The sequence below is a fragment of the Brassica napus genome, chromosome A3 (genome assembly GCF_020379485.1).
Source record: "Brassica napus cultivar Da-Ae chromosome A3, Da-Ae, whole genome shotgun sequence".
Taxonomy (NCBI): Eukaryota; Viridiplantae; Streptophyta; class Magnoliopsida; order Brassicales; family Brassicaceae; genus Brassica; species Brassica napus.
The window spans coordinates 10,924,708-10,951,374 of NC_063436.1; the positions used below are offsets into that span (position 1 = coordinate 10,924,708).

The 26,667-nt window shown below is 35.9% G+C and overlaps 5 protein-coding genes and 1 long non-coding RNA gene across 7 annotated transcripts; all 6 read left to right on the forward strand.

Moving 5' to 3' along the window:
• Window positions 1-628: 628 nt before the first annotated feature.
• Window positions 629-7,184, forward strand: LOC106388342 (mitogen-activated protein kinase 6). Of its 2 annotated transcripts, none has more exons than XM_022716024.2 (6): window positions 629-1,065; window positions 1,224-1,353; window positions 1,761-1,898; window positions 1,995-2,327; window positions 2,406-2,586; window positions 2,667-3,210. In XM_022716024.2, the coding sequence occupies exons 1-6, from the start codon at window positions 842-844 to the stop codon at window positions 2,846-2,848; spliced, it is 1,188 nt and encodes a 395-aa protein (XP_022571745.1). In that variant the 5' UTR covers window positions 629-841; the 3' UTR covers window positions 2,849-3,210. The 2 variants fall into 2 exon arrangements, with proteins under 2 accessions (XP_022571745.1, XP_022571746.1); XM_022716025.2 differs by lacking the exon at window positions 2,667-3,210 and adding an exon at window positions 6,889-7,184 and having other exon boundaries at window positions 703-1,065.
• LOC111214053 (exopolygalacturonase) lies at window positions 3,383-5,999 on the forward strand. The gene is made up of 4 exons (XM_022716026.2): window positions 3,383-4,184; window positions 4,265-4,576; window positions 4,992-5,510; window positions 5,599-5,999. Exons 1-4 carry the CDS (start codon window positions 4,038-4,040, stop codon window positions 5,830-5,832), a joined length of 1,212 nt encoding a protein of 403 aa, XP_022571747.2. The 5' UTR covers window positions 3,383-4,037; the 3' UTR covers window positions 5,833-5,999.
• Window positions 7,185-11,105: 3,921 nt separating the features above from the next.
• Window positions 11,106-14,240, forward strand: LOC106388343 (formin-like protein 2). Its single transcript, XM_013828397.3, has 4 exons — window positions 11,106-12,607; window positions 12,683-12,882; window positions 12,964-13,217; window positions 13,293-14,240. The coding sequence occupies exons 1-4, from the start codon at window positions 11,139-11,141 to the stop codon at window positions 14,088-14,090; spliced, it is 2,721 nt and encodes a 906-aa protein (XP_013683851.3). The 5' UTR covers window positions 11,106-11,138; the 3' UTR covers window positions 14,091-14,240.
• A 1,777-nt stretch (window positions 14,241-16,017) lies between these two features.
• On the forward strand, window positions 16,018-18,758 carry LOC125606872 (UDP-glycosyltransferase 74F2-like). Its single transcript, XM_048775828.1, has 2 exons — window positions 16,018-16,680; window positions 16,780-18,758. The coding sequence occupies exons 1-2, from the start codon at window positions 16,063-16,065 to the stop codon at window positions 17,503-17,505; spliced, it is 1,344 nt and encodes a 447-aa protein (XP_048631785.1). The 5' UTR covers window positions 16,018-16,062; the 3' UTR covers window positions 17,506-18,758.
• Window positions 18,759-20,526: 1,768 nt separating this feature from the next.
• LOC125606871 (UDP-glycosyltransferase 74F2-like) lies at window positions 20,527-22,192 on the forward strand. The gene is made up of 2 exons (XM_048775827.1): window positions 20,527-21,205; window positions 21,303-22,192. The coding sequence occupies exons 1-2, from the start codon at window positions 20,582-20,584 to the stop codon at window positions 22,026-22,028; spliced, it is 1,350 nt and encodes a 449-aa protein (XP_048631784.1). The 5' UTR covers window positions 20,527-20,581; the 3' UTR covers window positions 22,029-22,192.
• Window positions 22,193-24,758: 2,566 nt separating this feature from the next.
• Window positions 24,759-25,975, forward strand: LOC125606875. The gene is made up of 2 exons (XR_007338127.1): window positions 24,759-25,309; window positions 25,728-25,975. It is a non-coding gene; the product is annotated as an uncharacterized LOC125606875 (long non-coding RNA).
• Window positions 25,976-26,667: the final 692 nt, after the last annotated feature.

A 26,667-nucleotide genomic window follows, 5' to 3' on the forward strand; every position in this document is an offset into this window, starting at 1 on the left:
GATTTTTAATAGAAATAGAAAATTTATATAAACTCATTTAGCTTAACAGAGTTTAAATAAGTTATTTAATTAACAACATTTATTAAATGTGATTTTACTTAAAGTTATTGAAGACCATATTAACCATATATATAGATATATAACATAATATATTAGAATTTATCTTTTTCAAACACTTTTCAAATATTTTGTTCAGTTTTCGGTGCAGGTTGAATTTCATATTGGTTTTCGGATATAACATTTTTTAAGGAAAGTTTAAGTATATAGGTCTAATAGAGTATGAGACTTTAATTTTCAGATCTTTTTAAGTACGGATATTTTTGACTATTATGTTAGGTAATTAATAAAAAAATATAATATATTGCAAACTTTATAATTTTTTTTAAAAAAAATCTGAAATGCATATAGTATGTGAATAGTTATGCAGTTTGACATATTTAATGTAGTTACCAAAAATTATATTCAATTAAATCAACATTTAATATAAATACGATTACAAAAAATAACATAAATATAAAAGTGTTATTTCTCAAAAACGTTAAAACAAAAATATACCCGCCCTTTCAAGGGCGGGTCAAAATCTAGTTAAAAGCTTAAAATACCACAAAAAAGATATGATTGATACAGCTTTTAATAATAAAACAGTGGGTTACACACGGCACGGGTTAAGCAAGTGAAAGAAAGACCGATAAAAAGCATTAACCAAAAAACAAAAAAAGATGTTAATGTGATTATGTCTTCCGCACGCACATGACTTTCTGTCTTCTTCTCTCTTCAGATCTGTCTTGACCCCCAAAACCAATCAATATCATCTCCTCCTTCTTCTTCTTCACCGGCGTTCATGGACGGTGGAACGGGTCAACCGGCGGCTGATACCGAGATGTCGGAAGCTACAGGCGGTGCGGCTCCATCTCAACCGATGCCGGGTATAGAGAATATTCCGGCGACACTTAGCCATGGAGGGATGTTTATACAGTATAACATATTCGGGAACATCTTCGAGGTCACCGCTAAGTATAGCCCTCCGATCATGCCTATTGGCAAGGGTGCTTATGGCATCGTTTGGTAATTATTTCATTTTCTCAATTATTTTTGTTGTTGTTGTTGATTTGGGTTTGGTAAAGCTGCCAACTTTGATTCGAATTATCTACCAAAAAATGATTTTTTTAATTATAAAGTTTGATCCTTTGTGTTCTTGTTTATTTGATTTTTTTTTTTTGCAGTTCTGCTATGAACTCTGAGACAAATGAAAGCGTGGCAATTAAGAAAATCGCAAACGCTTTTGATAATAAGATTGATGCCAAGAGGACTCTCCGTGAGATCAAGCTCCTTCGCCACATGGATCATGAGAATGTTAGTTTTTTGTTCTTCTAATTCATAACTAAGAATCATCTGTTCTTATTATTGCATATGTTTAATTAGCTTTGTGAATGAATGTGCTGCAGCTGCCTGAATATTTACTCGGTTTCATTAGGATGGCTTAATGCTTAGTTAGTAGTATGGTACTTAAAAACGCTTTCAATGATGTTTATAGTCCTAATGCAGAGCTCATAATAGGCTGATAGGTTTTAGTTAATGCCAAAATGTTTAGATGAACAAATCGATTTGTGAATGAATGTGTTGCAGATGGTTGATTCAAAAACATTTCACATTTAGAAGGAATATACATGACTGTTGACTGTGTAGCATTTGATATTGTTTTGAATGATGTGTAGAATCATCTCCAACTAATATAACGATTACTACCTTTGTGCTATCAGATTGTTGCAATCAGAGACATAATACCACCACCGCTAAGAACCGCTTTCAATGATGTTTACATCGCTTATGAGCTAATGGATACTGATCTCCATCAGATCATACGCTCTAACCAAGGCTTATCCGAAGAGCATTGCCAGGTCTTCTTTTGAGTTCTTGAGATTGTTTTTTTTTCCCACCAGTAAGCCAGACTTAACAAACTGTAATAGCTCACTTATCTTTCTTCTTGTGTGCAGTACTTTCTTTACCAGATCCTCCGTGGATTGAAGTACATTCACTCCGCAAACGTGCTTCACCGTGATCTGAAACCGAGCAACCTCCTCCTCAACGCAAACTGCGACTTAAAAATCTGCGATTTTGGCCTCGCTAGAGTCAATTCAGAGAGCGACTTCATGACTGAGTACGTTGTCACGAGGTGGTACCGTGCACCAGAGCTGCTTTTGAACTCTTCTGACTATACTGCTGCTATAGATGTTTGGTCTGTTGGTTGTATTTTCATGGAGTTAATGGACCGTAAGCCACTCTTCCCTGGCAGAGATCATGTTCATCAGCTTCGCCTGCTCATGGAGGTAAGTAGTAACCAACAAAGACTCGTATTGTGCTGTAAAGAAACATGTTTTGAGACAGTTTTCTTTTTTTTATTTCAGCTCATAGGAACACCATCAGAACAAGAGGTTGAGTTCTTGAATGAAAATGCAAAGCGATACATAAGACAACTTCCACCGTATCCTCGTCAATCCATCACTGATAAGTTCCCAAATGTGCATCCTCTAGCGATAGATCTTATCGAGAAGATGCTAACGTTTGATCCTAGACGGAGAATCACAGGTCCACTCCCCACTCTATAAGGAGTTATAATGCCTCTTGAATGAGTTAGTGTCTAACAGCTTCTTGATTCTTGATTGCAGTTTTAGACGCGCTGGCACATCCATACCTGAACTCTCTACACGACATTAGCGATGAGCCAGAGTGCACGATACCTTTCAACTTCGACTTTGAGCAGCACGCTCTGTCAGAGGAGCAGATGAAGGAGCTCATATACCGTGAAGCGCTTGCGTTTAATCCAGAGTATCAGACAGCAATAGCTTGAATGGGATCAGGTTTGGTTTGGTTTTGATCTTGACAAGATTCTTGAAAGGAGGAAACATCATTGTTTCTCTTCTGTGTATACTCGTGAGAGATGCTTGAAGGGGGTATGTGGGATCAATGTGGCTCAAACGTTAAGTCTCGGTAATGTTTTTTTTTCTCTACTTTTGTCTTCTACGTATTGTAATTTACCCTCATTTCTTGTTACAAGTATTAAGACATAAGTTAAGATCGTCTCAGAAATAGTTTTCATGTATTACAAGATGTTCGTTTCCAGCAATGTCAATTTTTTTTTTTTGCTTTGTAAAACATAAGGAATATGAGATTATTGTAATTTTGAATTCCAAAAAGATCAAATAATAACTATTAATATTGCAGAGAAGATGAGAATATGATTGAATGAAACAACTCTTGACCTCATCTTTACTTTGGCTTGAGTTTCTGCCTCTGTATTACGATAGTTCAGAACTATATAACCAAATTATACCTCACGAAATCGAAAAAGGCACATAACTAAACCCAAGAATATGCGACCTTAATCGCTCCAAGTAGCTTACTATTCTCAAGTGATTTTCACATATCTATTCAGTAAGAGGCATTTGGAACCTTAGATGATATCAGCTTCAAGTGAGATCTCATCAAAAATAGAGTTTTAAGAAATAACTACCCAGATTCTTACGAAACTAGCCATTATCTTTGGTATGATTGAAATTATCATTATAGTTTTAGTAGTTACTAGTTAGTAATAATGAAAAAACAATGTGTGTATATAGGTATAATTTAGTTTCTTGATGATGATTTAGCGTTGTTTACAAATCATATGTAATGGAATTATTTCAAAACAAAGCATTAACGGAAACAAATTACCGGTAAATACGTAATTGACAATTTTACCAAAATTAAGATTCTGTTTTAAATGAGAGAGCAAAGAGAAATCAGATAACCATGTACATTCCATAACAATAAATAATCAACCAAAGCAATACAATAGAAACAACCCAATTTTAGCCGATGATTACTAATTAGTAACAAGATTCGAGTTCTTATTTTTAGAAATAGATGTATTCTAATAGTTCATGGAAACATATTAACTCTATATAAGCATATACAGTAGAGCAACACTTCTCATCGTGTCTTATTCATTAGTAACACAAAATCCTTACTTTTATATACACCCTAAACAAAATAAGAAGATGACTTGCATTACTTCTACGTTTAAGGCTTTGTGTTTGTCTTTCTTGTTCGTCACAGCCGTAGCAAGTCGTCCGACCAACAGGCCGAAGGTCTTTAACGTCCAACGTTATGGTGCCAAAGCTGACGGAAAAACTGATAACGCCAAGGTACATACATAACCAATATAGAATCACTCAAAAATAAATATTTTACCGACTTTTTTTTTGTTTAACTTGTTCAAAATTAGGCGTTCACAAGCATATGGAACAGCGCATGCACAAGGAAAGGTGGTAATAGTAAAATCTACGTGCCCAAAGGAACATTTTATCTCAGTGGTCTAGAGTTCGTAGGGCCATGCGTGAATCAGATTGAATTCGTTAACGATGGAACTTTGTTGGCTCCTGCAAACCCTAGGGACATTAAGCAGGACATATGGATCAAGTTCAGGTACATTAACAATCTTATTATCTCCGGTGCCGGTACACTCGACGGCCAAGGGAAAGAGTCTTGGCCACTAAATGACTGCCACAAAAATCCCAATTGTCCTAAGCTAGCTATGGTACTACTTCTTAATCCTTTTACATATTGCTTTATTATATGATTTTACAATGAAAATTTTTCAGTTATTTTCTATTGCACGTTGAATTTGTAGATTTTAATTATTTAGATACAAACGTTATGAAAACTAACATAGCTACATTTTAGAGCTTGCCCATTTGTAAAGTATTTCAATATGGTGTCTCCACTAAAAATCATATTTTAAGTTATTAATTATGTTACAATATTTATAGAGAGTTGCAGTACCTAAAACGCAGTAGAGTATCTACTAAAATATCGTAGAAGCTAAGTTCTTATTTGAAAAACTATTGTTTCACTTTTCTATTTTTATTTCTTTTGTTTTAGTTTTTAGATACCCAAAGAGTGCTTTTGATTCAGGTCACCTAATGTCTTACTAAACTTAACTATTCTCACAGACCATGGGATTTGCATTCGTGAACAACTCAAGAATCAATGGGATAACATCACTCAACAGCAAAATGGGACACTTCAACTTCTTCTCTGTCCATCACTTCAACATCACCAACGTCACTATAACAGCTCCCGGCGATAGCCCCAACACCGACGGGTTAAAGTTCGGGTTCTGTAGCAACATTAACATCTCCAACACACACATTGGTACGGGAGACGACTGCATCGCCATCCTTTCTGGAACCACCAACATGGATATCTCTAACGTCACCTGTGGTCCCGGACATGGGATCAGTGTCGGAAGCTTAGGGAAGAACAAAGAAGAGAAGGACGTTAATGGCTTAACCGTAAGAGACATAGTCTTTAACGGAACTAGCGATGGTATTCGGATCAAAACTTGGGAATCCTCAGCTTCGAAGATATTGGTTTCTAACTTCGTGTACGAGAATATTCAAATGATTAACGTTGGAAATCCTATCAACATCGACCAGAAGTATTGTCCTCACCCACCCTGTGAAAAGAAGGTGAACTCTCTACACTAGATACAAACTTACATAATTCCTTTCTCTTCTTATTACAACAAAAAAAAGAAGTATTTCATTATTTTTTCAGGGAGAGTCACACGTTCAAATCCAAGACCTTAAGTTAAAGAACATATATGGAACATCGACGAACAAAGTGGCGGTGAATCTACAATGTAGCAAGAGCTTTCCGTGCAAGAAGATTGAGCTAATTGACATTAACCTAGAGCATAAGGGAGTCGAGGGTGGTCCTTCCACTGCGGTATGTGAGAATGTTGACGGTTCTGCACGTGGCAAGATGGTTCCTCAGCATTGTCTGAACTGATTTGACGACCCATAGGAGCAATGACCGTGCGTTGTACTACTTTATATTTTCTGTGTTTTTGTATCATTTATAATCTCTGTGTCTTTGCTTCTTCTTCGTTCTTTTTCTGGTAGTTTATGAAAGTTTTTGATTGGTGCAATAATAAAGAAGTGAATACACTTTTGTGTTTTTTTCGTCTTTGGTCTATTTTTTTCGTTTCATAGACAAAAAAAAAGAGAGTACAATCTTAAGTCTTGTAAGGATTTTTTCTCTCTTTTTGTCTTCTATGTATTGTAATTTACCCTCATTTCTTGTTGCAAGTACTAAGACATAAGTTAAGATCGTCTCAGAAATAGTTTTCGTGCATTACCAGACGTTCTTTTCCGGCATATAGTATCAAAAGATCTTATTGTTTAAAATGTGAGTCTCAGAATAATGTGTATATCCAACTAATATAACGATTACTATCTTTGTGCTATCAGATTGTTGCAATCAGAGACATAATACCACCACCGCTAAGAACCGTTTTCAATGATGTTTACATCGCTTATGAGCTAATGGACACTGATCTCCATCAGATCATGCGCTCTAACCAAGGCTTATCCGAAGAACATTGCCAGGTTATCTTTAAGTTCTTGAAACCTGTAATAATTCGTTTATCTTTCTTCTTGTGTGCAGTACTTTCTTTACCAGATCCTCCGTGGATTGAAGTACATTCACTCCGCAAATGTGCTTCACCCTGATTCGAAACCGGGTAACCTTTGAAGCTCTATTTGATGCTGTAAAGAAACATGTTGAGAGACACTTTTTTTTTTCAGCTCATAGGAACACCATCAGAACAAAAGGTTGAGTTCTTGAATGAAAATGCAAAGCGCTACATAAGACAACTTCCACCGCATCCTCGTCAATCCATCACTGATAAGTTCCCAAATGTGTATCCTTTAGCAATAGATCTTATCGAGAAGATGCTAATGTTTGATCCTAGACGGAGAATCACAGGTCACTCCCCACTCTATAAGGAGTTATATTGACTCTTGAATGAGTTAGTTTCTTACAGCTTCTTGATTCTTGATTCAGTGTTAGACGCGCTGGCACATCCATACCTGAACTCTCTACACGAGATTAGCGATGAGCCAGAGTGCACGATACCTTTCAACTTCGACTTTGAGCAGCACGCACTCTCAGAGGAGCAGATGAAGGAGCTTATATACCGTGAAGCGCTTGCATTCAATCCAGAGTATCAGCCAGCAATAGCTTGAATGGGATCAGGTTTGGTTTTGATCTTGACAAGATTCTTGAAAGGAGGAAACATCATTGTTTCTCTTCTGTGTATACTTGTGAGAGATGCTTGAAGGGGATGTGGCTCAAACGTGAAGTCTCGGTAATGTTTTTTTCTTTCTTTCTCTTTTTGTATTCTACGTATTGTAATTTGCCCTCATTTCTTGTTGCAATTATTAAGACTTAGATTTAAAGATGTCTTTCACGATTACAAGTGTTCGTTCCCAGCATTATCAATTTTTTTTTTGCTTTTTAAAACATAAGGAATATGAGATTTTTGTAATTTTGAGTTCCAAAAAGATCAAGTAAGAACTATTAATATTGCAGAGAAGATGAGAATATGATTGAATGAAGCAACTCTTGACCTCATCTTTACTTTGGCTTGAGTGTCTGCCTTTTGTGTTTCTTCTCCCTTTTTGATCTTTTAGAACTTGACCTTGATCTCCTTGATTCCACTTCTTCGCCACTTGATGATTCAGAAGATGACCTTGAGTCAGATGATGGCCTTCTGGAGTGCTGCAAATCAGAGAGACGCGCAATGTTAATAGAAGTTAAGCTACAAGCCAGAAAAAAACATTACAGAAGATAATCAAACTAAAACTAGATGTAGTTGTGTACTTGTGTGCAAAAGAACTTGTTGAAGTAAGAACCCTATACCTTTTATATATATATATATATATCAGAAGATAATTTTCAATCAGCTTTACCAGCCGTGAGGTCAACTTCCAATTAGTGATGGTTGAAGGCGTTAATGTCCTTACCGCTTTAGCAGTTGAGCATCAATGATTGCTTACTCTTACATGTAGAAAAACACGAAAAACCATCTTTACTTATTCTTCTCAAGTAGTTGTGCATGTGTCTTGAGAGACTAGCCAAGCAAGCAGCATGCCACTTTGATGTATGATATGAACCATCCACCTGCGAGACTCCACTCATCATAAAAGTTTTGGTGACTAGGAATAAACATAAACAAAAACGATCTAGCCAGATCAAAAGTAACTTGACTGAGAGAACCCAAGCTAGATACTTGACAGAATCTTGCTATGTTTTGAACTTTCACTTAATGCTCCAGCTATAATACAATCATAAATTCTTGTGTTTTTTCGAAAAGTATAAATTCTTGATTTGAAGGGTTACAAACTTACAATATGTGATTCTACACTAACATATATGTAGAGCACAGTTCACCACTTCCAAAACATTAACTTCTATCCAAAGACATGGCCTCATTGAGCTTCTGTCTATAAGCAGGATCTAGGTTATAATGTATGCTTCAAAGAGGGTCATCCACACAGGAATCACAGTTACTGTAAATAATCAATTAAACTCATTCAAGGTATCAGCATGGTAGTATGAAAGGATACAAACCATGTCGTTGGAGCAAAGTCTGGATCTCTTCACAGCCTTGTAACCTTAGTTCTTCCCATTCTAATTTACCTTTGACATATGTTTGTAGAGGTAATGTAAGTTAGTTACTATAATCTCACTAGCTTTCAGTTTTTTTTTTTGGTTCAACACTCACTTTCAGTTATTGTAAAATAATAAGGGAACCTCCTTTTATTTTCCTTGTAGTTACAAGATTCAAAGATGTTAATACTTTATATTATTTTGTTGTCCACCTACATTTTTAAGTTATAAATCATATATTTTCTCTCCAAAGTTATATTTAAGAATACTGAAAACACACTTTTGAAATGATGCCGAAGTAAAATCACATTTGGAATCAACAATAAATTATGATAGAGATCATTCATATTCCATTAGTACAGTTTGGTTGTATGATTTGGTGCATCATAGCTGAAAGAGTAACATCTTTGATTAAATAGCATTGTGTAGTGTGGGGTTTTTGTCCTTGATACACCGGAACAGACGATAGCCGGTAAAGAAGAGTGATAAAATCGAGAAGAAGACTGACACGTGTCGATTAAAAACCAAAGTAGCTGACTCAGCCGACCTCCTGGATTTTGCGTGAATCACGTGTTTACAGTCAAACCTTCGGCGTCTTCCTCTGTAAGCTCTATACTCAGTTTGTTCTGCGTCGTCGCTTTTGGTTCTCTTGGACAAGTAGTGTAATGGTGCTTGTATAACTTGTAAAAGAAAAAAGATGTATAAATAGTTATAGAGTATAAAATAAGAGATTTAGGTTAATATTGTAAAATTTTATTAACCTGACTACAATGGTCCAGCCGCAAATAAACAAACATGTCATGAGATGTGATTTTCAGAACAACTAGTAAAACAAAGACATGTTGTTGTTCTTTTACTATCACATTCTTTTCATGTTTATTTTATACGAACCAGGTTGTTATTCTGTTATATGGTATATTCGACCAAAGCTTTTTGTGGACGTACTGTTTTAGATCATTTGTAAAATGAGAAGTTCTGATAATTATTCTATAAGTTTAGTACAGCCGGCCACACAAATCCATTCTCCGTTTTTACATTATCTCAAATATGCAACGGCGGTTGTGTGACATTGAATTGTGTTGAATAAAGATTAGAGCAATAATTAATTTACTTCGAAGTGGGATGCAATGTAATGCAATGTTGCTTTATTACAGTTCGTCACATAATTAGACTTCACTTACTAATGTCAATTTAAGAACCTCTTTATGTAGAGTACTATAATATGCCATACATCTTTGGCAAAAGAATGTGTCTATTTGTCTTTAAAGAATTGAAAAGGTAACATTTAGATTGGTTCCAGTTTTTTTATAAGTTGGTAAGGTCAAGGATTTGATTTTCGTATTTATTATGATTTTAAATACTGCTTACTGATCACTAATGTTTTGATTTTATTTTAATACTAGTGTTTACATTAAAGTTTGAGATGTCAGGATGTTTGAGTTTTGTTTCATGATTTATCGGTTAGTTTTGCAAACTTACATGGATTAATATTTTACAAGTAGATTAAAGAGATAGGTTCAATGACTTAAATTATAAATAAATATTGAAATATTTTCAAAAAGATTTTAGGAATGTTTGGTTTGAAATCTATCTTCAGTTATTTAACCTTAAAGATGAAAATAAATATTTTGCTCATAATGTATGTACACCTGAATGTTGAAAGAGAAGGAAAAAATTGGTGAACTAATTCTTTGTGAGATATGGGAAATGATGAAAACAATCTCTAAAAAGAGGAAGTTGAAGAAATATACATAGCAGAAAAAACAGCTTTGCAAATTACAAGGAATGCAAATTAATGGTAAATATATATAAAAATGGTGTTCAAGAAAAATATATTTTCTTTCAAGATTGTTTACTAGTATAGTTTCAGACTATAGAAATATATAGAATAAAAGTTACGCTATCATATGCTAAGAAAAATAATAATACTAATATATATATATATATATATATATATATATATATATATATATGAATAGATAGGCATTTTACCATGCAGACTTTTTACTACTATTGAAACCATCGATTTATTTGTCTTTGATTCAATAAATTCGGTTTATTTATTACGGATTCAATGTGGTTGTATAAGACGAAAATGTTGACTTTGCTATTTAGTACAGTCTCGAAATTTTTCATGAGCCATTATTATTATTTCCATTATTTCGCTGTAACAAAGTAAAACTCAAGGTAGATAACAAGAAGAAGAAACTATAAGTAGTTGTTTTAACTAACTGTGTAGTGAACAAGTCACAAACTAGATCTTTAAACCTTACTACTAGTACCTATTAGGTGATAATTAACAGCAAAATGGGTCCTAGTTACGTATTAATCGCTAAAAACCTGATTAAAGATAATTATTTCTACTTTAAGAAATATTGTTGGGAAAGATGTACATTATCACAGCAATCATTATTATCTGAAACTCGATCGACCTGTTAACAGGTGGTCCAACTTAACATCATCTCATTTAATTTGTGTTCTGAACAAAATTTATTAATTAGATTTTACTTCTTAAAAGCTTTTGGATAAAAATAAAGGAACGTGGAAATAAATAAGGGGAAATAAAACACACGAGCTAACATTTCGCAATCAAATCTAATACGAACACCTAAACTTATTTAAGGAATTGTGACACCTACTTAATGTTCCCTCCAACTTCTCTCTCTTCATCGACCAGACCAGACCAGACCAAAACGCTTCTTCAGTGTCAGTTTTTGAATGCCACAACAAACACCAAACCCAAGAAAAAACCAGAGTTTAACAAAATGTCTAAAATACCCTTCTTACTCCGTTTCGCTGTGATCGTTTTCTTCATCTCCTCCTCATACTCCTCCGGCGATCAACGTCTCAACTCTCGCCACTTACTCCATCAACCCTTTTACCCCATCGTCACCGCCGCTCCACCACCGTTATCTTCCAAACCTCCGTCACCTTCTCCAGACAAACACCACCACCACAAGAAACATCCAGCGGCGGCGCCTCCACCGCAGGATAAACACCTCTTCTCCTCAGTCACACCCCCTCCACCTCCTCCTGCGCCGCACTCGAACCCCTTTTTCCCCTCCAACGCCGTCCATCCCTCACCACCTCCTCCTCCACCAGCCTCAATCCCCACTTTTCCCGCCAACATCTCTTCTCTCTTCTTCCCACCTCACAACTCATCCAAACCTCACACCAACAACCACCACGTCGCTAAACTCGTCTCGATAACCGTCTCCGTAGTATCCTCCTCTGTTCTCCTCTCTCTACTCGTCGTGCTCATCCTCTTCCTCCGCCGCACCCGCCGCCGCCGCCTCCCCGCGTACAACACCAAGTCCACGAGATCAGACTCTCTCCAGCTCTTCAACGCCTCTCCTTCCGACGGCGCTCGAAAACACAAACAACCACACAAACACACTTCCTCCAACACTTCCTCTGATTTTCTCTACTTAGGCACTTTGGTTAACTCCCGTAGCGAAGGCTTTGCTCCTCAGAAGTCTCCCGTCTCCGGAAACGTCGCCGGCGTCTTGGAGTTACCACCTGTTCCAGCTTCTTCCTCTTCCTCTTCTTCTTACTCACGTAACCAAAGGCCAGGCTCCCCGGAGCTCCGTCCTCTTCCTCTGTTACCAAAGCTTCCAGCATTCTCTCCCACTTACCTCAGCCCTGAACATTTATTCCCTAAGAGACAAGACTTTGACGGAGACGACGACGAGTTTTTTTCTCCGAGAGGATCTTCAGGCCGTAAACAGAGCCCACCACGTGCCGTGGAGGATTCTGGTGTTGTTCAGAGTGTCAACGACTCCAACTCGTGTTCTCCGACGTCGTTTAATGATTCTCCGGCGACTAGTTTGAAACCTAAGTCGCTTAGTCCTCTCTCGCTGCACAGTGAAACCAGCTCAAACGGCAGCGTTTTGAAGAAAACCGGTCCAGCTAGACCACCACCACCTCCACCACCTCCTCCTCCGCCGCAATTCTCTGAGATTCCGGCCGCCACGTCTCCCTCGCCTCCTTTTGACCCAGATAAGAAAGAAGAGACTTTGAAACCGAAGTTGAAAGCTTTACACTGGGACAAAGTCAGAGCAAGCTCGAGCCGTGTTATGGTGTGGGACCAAATCAAATCAAACTCTTTTCAGTAAGATCAATAACGAACTCGATGTTCTAGTAAACAATTCATTTCTCTTCTAAATGATTGTTTGGTCTGTCGCAGAGTGAATGAAGAGATGATTAAGACGTTGTTCAGAGCGAATGATCCAAGTTCAAGAACAAGAGATGTCGGAAACGCAGGTTTAGTTCAATCCGCGAGTCAAGAGAATCAGTTTCTTGATCCAAGAAAGTCTCACAACATTGAAATCTTGCTTAGAGCTCTTAATGTAACTGCTGATGAAGTATGTGAAGCGCTTGTAGAAGGTGAGTAATTATTACACAATCTGTTATTACATATGCGCAAGTTGGTTTGAGGAGTTTACATTTTTCTTGTTTATGAATCAGGAAACGCTGATATGCTTGGACCAGAGCTACTTGAATGCCTGCTTAAGATGGCACCTACTAAAGAAGAAGAGGACAAGCTTAAGGAGCTTAAAGAGGATGATGAATCTACTACATCCAAGATTGGACCTGCAGAGAAGTTCCTCAGAGCATTGCTCAACATTCCTTTGGCCTTCAAGAGGATTGATGCAATGCTTTACATAGTCAACTTCGATTCAGAAACCGAGTACCTTAAAAGATCCTTCCACACACTAGAGGTAAAACCTCTACTCTTCTCATTGTGCTAATAAAAAAAATCAGAACATTCATATGCATTTGATCATTACTTTCAGGTTGCTTGTAGTGAGTTAAAGAACACTAGGATGTTCTTGAAGCTTCTAGAAGCGGTTCTCAAGACCGGGAACCGGATGAATATAGGGACTAATAGAGGTGATGCACATGCTTTCAAGCTTGACACACTCTTGAAACTGGTAGATATCAAAGGCGCTGATGGCAAAACCACCTTATTACACTTTGTGGTTCAAGAGATCATTAAATCAGAAGGAGCTAGAGTGTCTTCTACTCCCATTCAAAGCCCTATAGGAGATGATGATATAGCAGAGCAATCAGCATTCCAAGACGACATAGAGCTAAAGAAACTTGGGTTGCAAGTAGTCTCAGGTCTGAGCTCTGAGTTGATAAACGTCAAGAAAGCAGCTGCAATGGATTCAATTTCCCTCAGCAAGGAGATAGCTGAAATCTCCAGCGGAATAACAAAAGTCAAGGAAGTGATCATGGAGCTAAAGCAAGAAACTGGTGTAGAGAGATTCTTGGAGTCAATGAACTCGTTTTTGGACAAAGGTGAGAAAGTGATCACAGAGATACAATCTCATGGAATCAATGTCATGAAGATGGTTAAAGAAGTGACAGAGTATTTCCATGGGAACTTGGAATCTCATCCTTTCCGCATTTTCACCGTGGTCAGAGACTTCTTGACGATTCTTGATCAAGTTTGTAAAGAAGTTGGTCGTGTAAACGAGAGGACAGTGTATGGATCACGACCTTCACCGTCGAACCAGACCGTTACACCGCTGTTTCCGGTGGTTAACATTAACCACGCAGAGCTGAGTCATGATGATGACTCGTTCTAAGTGACAACGATTGGTTAAGTATATTTAAGCGTTTTGGTTTGATTTGATCCTTACTCGAGAACACATGTTAGCTACATGTATTTATTATTTATGAACATATCTATATGGATAGGTGAGAATTTATATGAAATTTATTAGAATTTGGAAGTAGTTCTGTGCAAGTTGTTATCGAGCTCTGGACGTGCCACTCCTATATTGAATTATATCACGTGGATATGTATTTATTGATTGAATCATTTCTTGCCAAGTGATTCGGTGGAGAAGGTTAAGGAACGTGTTTATCAATGGTTAGACATTAGGTAGTTCTTGGTCAAAAAAGAACAATGTGCATGGGAGGAGGTTCTTGAGTTTTGGATGTGGTGTAGTGTTTAACAAACCAAGATTGGCTCTTAGATTCTTTTGGTGAGTGGAAGGTGTATTGTGATGGTTCAAAAGCAATTAGAGGTGCGTCTTTGATTGCTAAGGTTGATGAGCGATTGAATCGTATGTTGCGGTTAGTCATCCTTGGATTTTTGGTAAGTAAAAGTTACAATAGATTAAAGAGAGTAATCAGTCACCTTTTTATTGGCTAACAAATGGACCTTGTGAAATAGGCATTTTTCAAAAGCTTCCCACATGGATCAAACACCTTTGCAAACTTTCTTTCCCAATCAAATTGAGAGTCACCGTTCACAATTGAAATGATTGAGAAAAACAGTTACCCTAAAGAAAATAGTCATCTTTTAAAAGTCGTTTTGTTGGCTGAAACAAGGACCATGTGAACAATTTGCAATTGCTTTGGAAATTCTGTATATATACAAGGCTTTTTGAAGTTATTTTTTTGGCTGACACAAGGATCTTGTGATCAAGGTGGTGTAAACTATATAATAAAAACTTTATCCAAAGAGATTGTCTTTTTTTTTTTTTGAAACACGTCCAAAAGAGATTGTCTCTGCTTCACTTTATATCCCTTTAAGGTTTCATCAGTCAAACAAAACTTAACAACAAATGGGCCAATATAAATTTTAATACACAGGCTTGAGTTAAAAGTCCAGTTTAGGAAACTTAATTGGCTAAAAGATGGCGGAAAAATATAGTTTTGCGAATGGGCCATGAGTCTGTTGCTTGTCTTGACGGGTACATGAATAATGCCATGGAGGAAAACCGAAGAGTACGTAAATGGCCAGCTAAAGAACAAATATGGCTTTTATCTGTGGAAACAATGGTAATAATCTTTAATGTAATCGTACCTCAATCATCTTTATCTAAATTACTAACTTTCTTGCGGTGTACGTATCTGGAAATTTTGATGTCTGCATGGTACAGTTCTTCTTTACATCAGCACAACAAACAAAACCTCGGCAGATGTAACCTAGCTTTCTTGCTCATGAGTTAGTTTGTGTTTTTTTTATGAGAAAAAAATTCGTAATCTAATTTAAACTCGATCATTAAATTCATTTATTAAATAAACCTCATATTCATAAAAAAATCGAGCTGAACTGAAATACTTCATGAATTATAACTCATTTTGACACCCTAATTGTGTCGTGTATTTGTAATTAATTAACCAAAAACTTTGTTTAACATAGTAAAATATGATGATCTTATTTTCTTTATAAAAATACACAGAACATATAGCAAATGCAGAATAAAATCTTCTCTAAAATCGTTTTATTCACACATTTCCTTCTATTGTGAAAGAACACATTTAACATAGTAAATATTATGGTCTTATTTCCTTTATAAAAAATACACTGAACATATAAGCAAACGCAGAATAAAATCTTCTCTAAAATCTTTTTATTCACACATTTCCTCTTATTGTAAAAGAACACAGATTGATTTTCTTCTTATTCCCATTTTTGTTTTTAAAAAGCTATCTCTTGTTCTGATCACAATGCTCTTATCTAATCAAGAACTTCAAAAATCTATAAACATCCACAATATCTCCTAAGGCATATTCATTCGGTTGAAGCAAAACATTTTGAGAGAGATGGAGAAAAGAGGACATGTATTGGCAGTGCCATATCCAGCGCAAGGACATATCACACCAATCCACCAATTCTGTAAACGACTCAACTCTAAAGGTCTCCAAACCACTCTTGCTCTTACCACTTTCATCTTCAACTCCATCAAACCAGACCCATCTGGTCCAGTCTCCATAGCCACCATCTCCGATGGCTACGACCAGGGTTTCGACTCGTCTGGATCCATCCAAGACTATGTCCAAAGCTTCAAAACCTTTGGCTCTAAAACCATTACAGACATCATCCGCAAACACGAAACAAGTGATAACCCCATCACTTGTATCGTGTATGATTCTTTCTTGCCATGGGCATTCAACGTTGCCCGAGAGTTTGGTATAGCTGCGGCTCCTTTCTTTACGCAGTCTTGTGCTGTTAACTATGTTTACTATCTTTCTTACATAAGCAATGGAAGCCTGAACCTTCCCATTGAGGAGTTCCATTTTCTTGAGCTTCAAGATTTGCCTTCTTTTTTATCTGCTCCTGAATCTTACCCTGCTTACTTGGAGATGGTGCTCCAACAGTTTACAAACTTTCAAAAGGCTGATTTCGTACTCGTTAATACCTTCCAAGAGTCGGAGCTTCATGTTAGACCTCTTTTCCTAAAACTTTCCAACCATGTCGTTTTGCTGTTCATGTCCTAATAACTATGTTTAATGTCCTAACTAGTCTATTTTTCTTTACAGGAGCAGGAGTTGTTGTCAAACGTTTGTCCTGTGTTGACAATTGGTCCAACTGTTCCATCAATGTACTTAGACCAAAGGAACATATCAGACACAAATTATGATCTGAATATCTTTGATTCGAAAGACGCTGCCTTCTGCACTAGCTGGCTGAACACAAGGCCACAAGGGTCAGTGGTGTATGTCGCATTTGGGAGCATTGCTAAGCTTAACAATGTGCAGATGGAGGAACTTGCTTCAGCAGTAAGCAACTTCAGCTTCCTGTGGGTTGTCAGAGATTCAGAAGAGGAAAAACTGCCATCAGGGTTTCTTGAGACACTGGATAAAGACAAGAGCTTGGTCTTGAAATGGAGTCCTCAGCTTGAAGTTCTGTCAAACAAAGCCATCGGTTGTTTTTTGACTCATTGTGGCTGGAATTCAACTCTGGAGGCATTAGCCATTGGGGTTCCCATGGTAGCTATGCCTCAATGGATCGATCAACCTATGGATGCAAAGTACATACAAGATGTGTGGAAGGCTGGAGTTCGTGTGAAGATAGACAATGAGAGCAGGATTGCCAAGAGAGAGGAGATTGAGTTTAGCATTAAGGAAGTGATGGAGGGAGAGAAGAGCAAGGAGATGAAGGAGAATGCGAAGAAATGGAGAGACTTGGCTGTCAAGTCACTCAGTGAAGGAGGCTCTACAGATATTAACATTGACACATTTGTATCAAAGGTTCAGAGCAAATAAGTTATCACATGAAGTAGCAAAGATTTCTATTGAGTCAGTATTTCTTTCAGTGTAATCTTTAAGTTGATTCTTCATCTGGTTAATTACTTCCCAATCTTACAATGTTCTCTACCATATATTGTCTTCGTTTCAATAGGCTTTTCAGGTGTCTGTCATCACTCATCACTATCCGTTTTTTGTTTAACCACTGGTATTTCAGTTTCAATGAACAGGACCTCGGCAGATAGAGCCTAACTCTCTTGTATAACCATGTCTGACCATCTTCTTCTGGCATTTGACATGTTTTCTATTAACTAGATATTTTCTTGAACTAATTTAATACGTTAATATAAATGTATAATTGATATGGTTTAACGATATATAATTTGCTACAAGTTAAATGTTGACCAAAAAATATTTCAATATTTGAATACATTAAATTAGTTCAAAAATGATTTAGTTGCTAGAATAAAGCCAACGAGTCTTAAAGTCTCAAGACATGTTTTCTTTTGCCCTTAACGTCCACTCTATTTTTTGAACTTTTTGGCTTGTCTTAATTGATCTCCGCGGCCTCTATCATTGTCATTCGTGTTTGCGACTCACTCTCAAGTGTTTTCGACGGAAGGTATGACTCAACGTGGAACAATTAATACATCATCTTCCGAATCTCATGGTTATGTTGGATGTAGTTTCCTCCATGATGTTTTTGTAATCTGGAGCCAGAGAATCTCCCGCTAATGGTTTGGAAGAAAGCAACCAAAGATTTATAACTTCTATTTACCATTCCACCTTTTTATTTATTTATAATTCTAGTACAACTCTGCCACTAGGTTGCGTCTGAAACATCTACAGAATTCTGAGAAGAGCCAAGTTTATTATTCTGAGAGCCCCTTAGCCCCTTAGGGTTGGTTTGATTTTCGTTTGTAAACAATCAAATCAAATTTAACAAATAGATAATTTATTTTATGTACATGTTGGACCTGATTTTCTTCTACGATATATTAATATTCCATATAAGCATCTAATTTATCGGATTTGTTTTCTGATACTTTAGTGTTGTCAAACTCATACAATTTTGTTTCATAAGCTGTTACTTATTTATGTGAACATTTAATTTATATAATAGATATTTAGCCGTTTGGTTAGTTATATGCGCATGAATAGATCACATACCTTAGTCAAAAAAAAAGAACAAAGAATCAAACCAAACCGAAAAAACAATGTTCGGTTCAAAGGTTTGGATCTTATCAGTTATACTAGTTGATTCTTTATCTCTAGAACAAAAAAAAAAACAGAAATGAATTGGAACCAAATCGAAACCGAACCGAATGGATACCCAAATTTTCATAATATAGTTAATATATTTATAAATATTAACTTTATTTAGATTTAAAATAATCATGTAATTTTAAAATATTATTTATAAGTCAAAATACTAAAAAATTGAATTACTATTAAACTATCTTAATTATCTTAATTTTTATCTGAAAATCCAAAAGAATGATATTTAATCCAAAATTCCTGATTTTTTTACTTTTTAACCTAACCGAACAACAAAAATTAAACCGAATTGGATTTGAAATTACCTCGGATATAAGCCGGTTCTCAATTTTGCTACAACCGAAGTGAACTTCTTAGATACTCTAACAGATCCTAAACCTCTAGAATCAAACTGGAACTGAACCGACAACCGAATACCCATTGCTTGGGGATTTAATGAGAATTATACCGATTATAAGTTCAATAACTATAGATTTGTAAAAAGTTTTATAAATACCCGTAAGGTAAGATTTGCTAAAATCCAGAATTCTTTTAAACACCTAATCCAATAAGCCCCACCACTTAGTGGACAACTATGCAATGTCGTTATAACGGTTACTTTGGTCTTGAATATAATAATGAAATATCAGATATTAGTGAAGAACAACATAAGAAGACATTAAATAAACAAGTACTTTTCTTGTTGTCGATGTCTTGTAACTATAGAACCGTATAGAATCTTTTCACTTCTTAATTATATACTCCATTTCGGCTTTGTCTCTTAATTTTTCCATCTCTTTAAGGATCTTACTTCTCCAAAAATAACAATACAACGACAACGAAATCGACTTTATGCGATATTAAATTTAAACAAAAATATTTTTCACATTTTAAGAAAACATGAATATAGACGTTGAAGACAACTAGGTATTAAATACCTTAATGAGTTTTGTAAGATGTAACAAAACATAACGAATTCGAAGTGCCATTAATCAAACCTGAACAGATAATCTGAAAAACTCAAAATAATATCAAAAGAAACCGATCTCAATGTACAAATTAATATGCAATACAAATATTTGAAACATAAATATGTATTTTAAATATTCAATTTTATATTTATTTTGATATGATATCTAAAAATAAGTATTTAAAATTTAAATAAATATCTTAAATACCAAATTCTATATAAATAAGTATATATTTCTTATATTTTATCTTTAAATTTTAGATTTTACAATGGTCAGAACCAGTCCAATATAACTTAAATCCAATGATGTAGGGTTAATTTATGAGTTTTAGGATGTAATTAGGACTGAAACCAATGTGATATATCAAAACCCAACCCGTACTTACAAATTTATTAAAATGTGATCTAGGATTTGATATAAGTTAGAACCGAAATTCAAAATACCCTATCCAAACCTGAACGACTACCCGAACATCCATGCCTAAACACAACCACCATGATTTCTCCTTCCATTTGCATTCCTCATGTCATGTGTATTTATAATTATCAAAAAAACATTGCTTAGCATAGTAAATGATATGATTTTATATATTTCTTTTTTAAAACACTGAACATATATGCAAATGCAGAATAAAATCATTTTTATTTGCACATTTCCTTTTCTTGTGGAAGAAAAGCAAATTGATTTTCTCTTCTTATTCTCATTATTAATTAAAAAGAAAAGAAAAAAAAATCGAAACTATCTCTTGTTCTGATTACAACGTTCTTATCAAAAGGAAGAACCTGACAAACCTGCCTATAAATATTCGCGTTATCTCCCAAGGCATTATTCACTTTGATTTGAGCAAAACATTTAGAGAGAGAGAGATGGAGAAGAAGAGAGGACATGTACTGGCAGTGCCATACCCAACCCAAGGACACATCACACCAATCCGCCAATTCTGTAAACGACTCATCTCTAGAGGCCTCAAAACCACTCTCACTCTCACCACATTCATTTTCAACTCCATCAAACCTGACGCATCTGGTCCAGTCCCCATAGCCACCATCTCCGACGGCTATGACGATCACGGCTTCAACCCATCTGGCTCCATCCATGAGTACCTCCAAAACTTCAAAACCTTCGGCTCCAAAACCATTGCAGACATCATCCGCAAACACCAGACAAGTGATAACCCCATCACTTGTATTGTCTATGATGCTTTCATGCCATGGGCACTCGACGTGGCCCGAGAGTTTGGTTTAGCTGCAACCCCTTTCTTTACGCAGTCATGTGCTGTTAACTTCGTTTACTATCTTTCTTACATAAACGAAGGAATCTTGAAGCTTCCCGTTGTAGACTTGCCTTTTCTTGAGCTCCAAGATTTGCCTTCTTTTTTGTCTGTTTCTGGATCTTATCCTGCTTACTTTGACATGGTGCTCCAACAGTTTACAAACTTTGAAAAAGCTGATTTCATACTCGTTAATACCTTCCAAGAGCTGGAGCCTCATGTTAGATCTCTCTTCTTACAACTTTCTCAACCATGTCGTTTTCTTGTTTATGTCCTAATTACTATGTATTTGTCCTAATTAGTCTTTTCCGTTACAGGAGAAGGAGTTGTTGTCAAACGTTTGTCATGTATTGACAATTGGTCCAACTATTCCATCGATGTACTTAGACCAAAGGATCAAATCAGACACGGCCTACGATTTGAATATCTTTGATTCAAAAGATGCTGCCTTCTGCACTAGCTGGCTGGACACAAGGCCACAAGGGTCGGTGGTGTATGTAGCATTTGGTAGCTTGGCTGAGCTGAACAATGCGCAGATGGAGGAGCTTGCTTCAGCAGTAAGCAACTTCAACTTCTTGTGGGTTGTCAGAGGTTCAGAGGAGGCAAAACTGCCATCAGGGTTTCTTGAGACAGTGGATAAAGACAAGGGTTTGGTCTTGAAATGGAGTCCTCAGCTTGAAGTTCTATCAAACAAAGCCATCGGTTGTTTCTTGACTCACTGTGGCTGGAACTCAACTATGGAGGCATTAACTTTTGGAGTTCCCATGGTGGCTATGCCTCAGTGGACCGATCAACCTATGAACGCAAAGTACATACAAGATGTGTGGAAGGCTGGAGTCTGTGTGAAGATAGACAATGAGAGTGGGATTGCGAAGAGAGGGGAGATTGAGTTTAGCATTAAGGAAGTGATGGAAGGAGAGAAGAGCGAAGAGATGAAGGAGAATGCGAAGAAATGGAGAGACTTGGCTCTCAAGTCACTCAGTGAAGGAGGCTCTACAGATGTTAACATTGACACATTTGTATCAAAGGTCCAGAGCAAATAAGTTATCAGATGAAGCAGCAAATATCTCTTCTATAGTGTCTTATTGTGTCAGTCTTTTGTTCAGTGCAATTCTATGTTGATTCTTCATTTGGTTACTTCCCAATATTACAATGTTTTCTACCATATTGTCTTTGTTTTAATAGATTTGCTGCTTTCATGTTTTTATCATCACTCTTCACTACTATCCATTTTTCGATTTAACTATTTTGGCATTTCAGTAACAACGAACAGGAACTAGGCTCAATAGGCCTAGTTCTCTTGCATCACCATGAATGGCCATCTTCTTCTGGCATTTGACATGTAGGATTTCTAGCAACCAGAGATTTATATATTCTTGCCTTCCACCTGATTTGTTAATTCTGTTAAAACCGTGCCATTAAGTTTGCGTCTGAATCATCATCTACATATTATTTGAAAGAGCCAAGATTATTATTCTGAAACAATCCCAGCTTGAAGTTCTATCAAACAAAGCCATTGGTTATTTCTTGACTTATTGTGGCTGGAACTCAACTATGGAGGCATTGACCTTTGGAGTTCCCATGGTGGCTATGCCTCAATGGACCGATCGCAAGAACGATGACTGAGATACTAAAAGCATGCAGATCAGAAGATGAGGGGAAAGTGACTTGATAGATCCAAGTGGGTTGATAGATTGAAAATAAAATTCCAGTGTTGGCAAAGACTAGCTTGAGTATTGGTGAGGACGAGAGGATATGAACTCATCCAGAGAGAAGGAAATCAAACGATGCAACAGTGTAGAAAGATCCGGTACAGAAGGTGGTGTATCGATGTTTTATAGGCTGATAGCACTAACGTGTCTTCATTGATGTTTATTTTCGTTTAGTTTCTAATTATACATTATATATATATATATATAATGATGAAATATGTTCCTAGTTTTCAAAGTGTGAAAACAACATTCCCGCTTAACCCTATTTCCATAACCATAATAGCTACGTACAAATGAACCGAGAAGGAGCAACAAAGCTTGTCCAGTGATCATATTTAATCCTGATTTATCACAAGCATGATTCTTAGCATAAATGATAGATAACAAAGTTGTGACATGATCATGACTAAAACTGATGAAAACACATATTTTGACGGGTTACAATATATGATTTTAGGCATGTTATTTAACATGTATAATTTTTACAATATTTCACACTTACAGATTCCAGAGTTACAATGGGTTTAACTGTTTAAGTGGTAACATAGAAAACGCACACACACACACATCATCTAATATTTATGGATTTCCTTGAAGAACTATCCAAGTTTTTGAAATCTATTCAAGGCCCAAAACAAAACCGAAATTTTTCTTGACCCAAATAGGGGATAACTTTTCGAATTGTTTAATCTCTGGAGCTATATATAATAATTATTTTGACCCAAAACCAATATTTATTCATACTAATCGCTGTCTTCAAGCTACCTCAAATTTAATCCATTGATGTATATGTCTATATGAATTGTTTTGCTAAATCAATACCCATTGTAGATAATGAACTCTTATCCGACGTTGCTCAATGTTCTAGTCGGAAGCAAATATTACTGATTCACGCATGAGCTACGCACCCATCAAAATATATGACAAAAACGTCCAGAACAAATACTAATTATCAGTGATATTAAAGAATAACTAGTTTATGTGAACAAATTATCCGTCTCTAGGCTTTTTCCTTCTTATGGATTCTTTAAGGCAGCTTCTAAAAAAGAAAAAATAATAAGAAAAACTAGAAATATAATGTGGAAAATGATCTACTTCTGTTTTTTATACAAATAAAGCTATCTTCTGTTTTTTATACAAACTCACCAACTCATTTCAAATATAGATGGGAGGATGGCTCAGTTGTTATTAAGATTAATTTAAAGTTTTTCAGCCACTAACAATCTTGAAATTTTGGTTAAAGATAATACAAAACCAAACCGTACTCTTCCCTTCGCTCTTCGTCATCTTCCCTTCGCTCTTCGTCGTTCGTAAACCTTTTATTTTTTTGAACAAAGAAGTACTCATTTCTTTCTTCCTTCGCCGTTCACTCTCCTTCAGTTCTTCGTTCAAGGTAATTTTTTGTTTTTGTTTTTTTCTTAAAATTCTTTAACCTATATATCGATTATATTTAACTTGATATTGTATTTTCTTACGTATTTTTATAGATGTCTTCTCCTGATAATAACGGTTCGGATTCAGTGGAAAACCAACTCTTCGTGCTGCTAGCGTTTGTATTGATAAACATAGGCTTAGGTGCGGTATTGTACTGCTTAGTTAGATTAATAAGAATGTTTTATGCTACTCAATCTCCCGTACCAAATATGAGTACTGGAGATATAGAGTTAGTTCCTATACTAAGAGAAAATTTCCTATTTGTGCATGGGGAAAGTGAATGTATAATTTGCTTAGAAGAGTTTGCACCTAACGTCTTATTGGCAGATACGATATGTGGGCATGCATTCCATTTATATTGTTTACGTAGGTGGAATACAAACAGTTGTCCAATGTGTCGTAGAAATTTAGTTTAGTTTTCTGTAAATAGAATATTGTATGTATTTGTTGATTAAAAAAATATTGTATGTATTTATGAATAAAGGATTATGTTCGTCCATCAACTTTGTTACAGCACATTAATTCATACAATGTTGTTCTAAAAAAAAGAATATTACGTAATATTTAATAAAGACTATCCACATAAATATCCCAATATAAAAGAGTGGGTTATGTTCAAAAAAAAATATATAAAAGAGTGGGTTTGAGGGTTAAAAGTCAACCAATGAAAAAGAGTTATTTGGCCACGTCACTCATTAGAAAAACCACATCAGAATAAAAAAATTAAATCTGTATATTGACTTATTGAGTCACTGACGATTCTCTTCTCCAGTTCTCTCCCTCTCGATCCGTTCAGTTCTGCTTCTCCCTAATTAATAGCATCCATTTACAACTATCTCTATCTCTACCTGTTAAATTTCCAAACCACTACATGTCTCTCCATAACTCTCTTTCTCCTACTCGGAAGTCACCTTAAAATCGAAAGAATCAGTGGATGACTCATTTACTGAGAAAAAGGCTACAAATCACCATATACGCTCATTCAAAGAAGTCCCAACGACGCTCTCCTACCGCAAAGCAGAGACACTCACGCTTCTCTTCGTACGACTAGCCAAATTTACGGCGTTATGTCCGGTTGTCCTGTTCTCATCCAGACTTTCTGCAAGAGATCCTCGCCGTTGCAGGATCTCATCGGAGCTACAACTCTCATGGTATTGCCAAAAAGAAGCTTAAATGATGTACGTAATCTCTTAATAAAAAAAAGTTATCTAATTTCAAATTGGGGATTGATTCATTGTTCAAGATGGTTACATGAGTCACGTCGATGATTCTTTTCCAGATTTTATATGCTGTACATTTGGTTTTACTTACAATTCCTCATCCTGAAATTATGACCATCTCTTTTTTGTTAGTTATTCTCGATTTATTAATTGCAGTTATATATATATATATATTGGACTACTTTGTTCATCAAGAATACATGATCTCAAAAAAAAAAAAAAAAAAAAAATATATATATATATATATATGTATATACATGATCTCTACGTAAGTTCATGGCTCTTGAGTAAACATAATTGTCTTACCAAAATATTCCCTTTTCTGGTATCTCATTTACTTTATTGTCGCTTTTGATTTTGTTTTTTCCACTATTAGGACATAATTACAGAGAGGCTGGACTTGCTGGTGTTTGGAGTTCTCAGTGGATTCCTTTCATTTTTAGCATCCATTTATCTTATTGACAGTCATATCTCTTGGCATGTAAACATTTATTCTTGGGAAAACATCTCTCTTTTTGAATGTTTGATCAGTCTTTGGATGGATTGTCTTCTGCTACTGTAGCCCGTTGCTTTCTGTTCTTGATAGGTAAGTTATGTATCATTAAGAAAAAACTTAAACATCTATATGGGATAAGCCTCTAGTGGTGGTTGGTAGAAAGTTGATTGTTCTACGCTATTGGCTATTGGTATGATCTTTTCTCATGGTTTTGAAGATTTGGCATCCCAAGCTTCGCTTATAAGTTTAGGTAGAGAAGTATTGGCATTTGACCAAAATCATTGGTCTAGTGGTTGCCATATTTTCTTCAATGTTCTAGTGGATGTCAATTCTATGCATTGCTTGGAGGAAAGCAACCAAGATTTGCCACTTCCTTAGAGGTTGGATATTGTAACCAACTCGAGTTGTAGATTTCGAATTGTTGCCTCTTCGATGCCATCAGAAATTAGTTAAGATCAGTGTACTTGTGGAGGATACTGACGATAAACTTACATTGAGTTGTAACCCATTAAAGGAAATAAGATCAAGCTGTAGATATATTTAGCACCCCTGTCAAAGAGCGGCTATTTATTCTGGACTTATTTAACATACATAATTATTCGGATCCAGATATTTTACATGTCTTACTTTCTTCAACTAATATAATAAAACAAAATAAAATAAATGTAAAACAAATATTCTAGGCTTATTTAACATACATAATTATTGGATCATACTTTAATAATACAAATAAAAATGGTTGGGTGTCGTATCAATATTGTTGGAGATGTTGCAAAATTGACGTATTCTATAATCAATAACGTGTATTTTTGTTATAAAA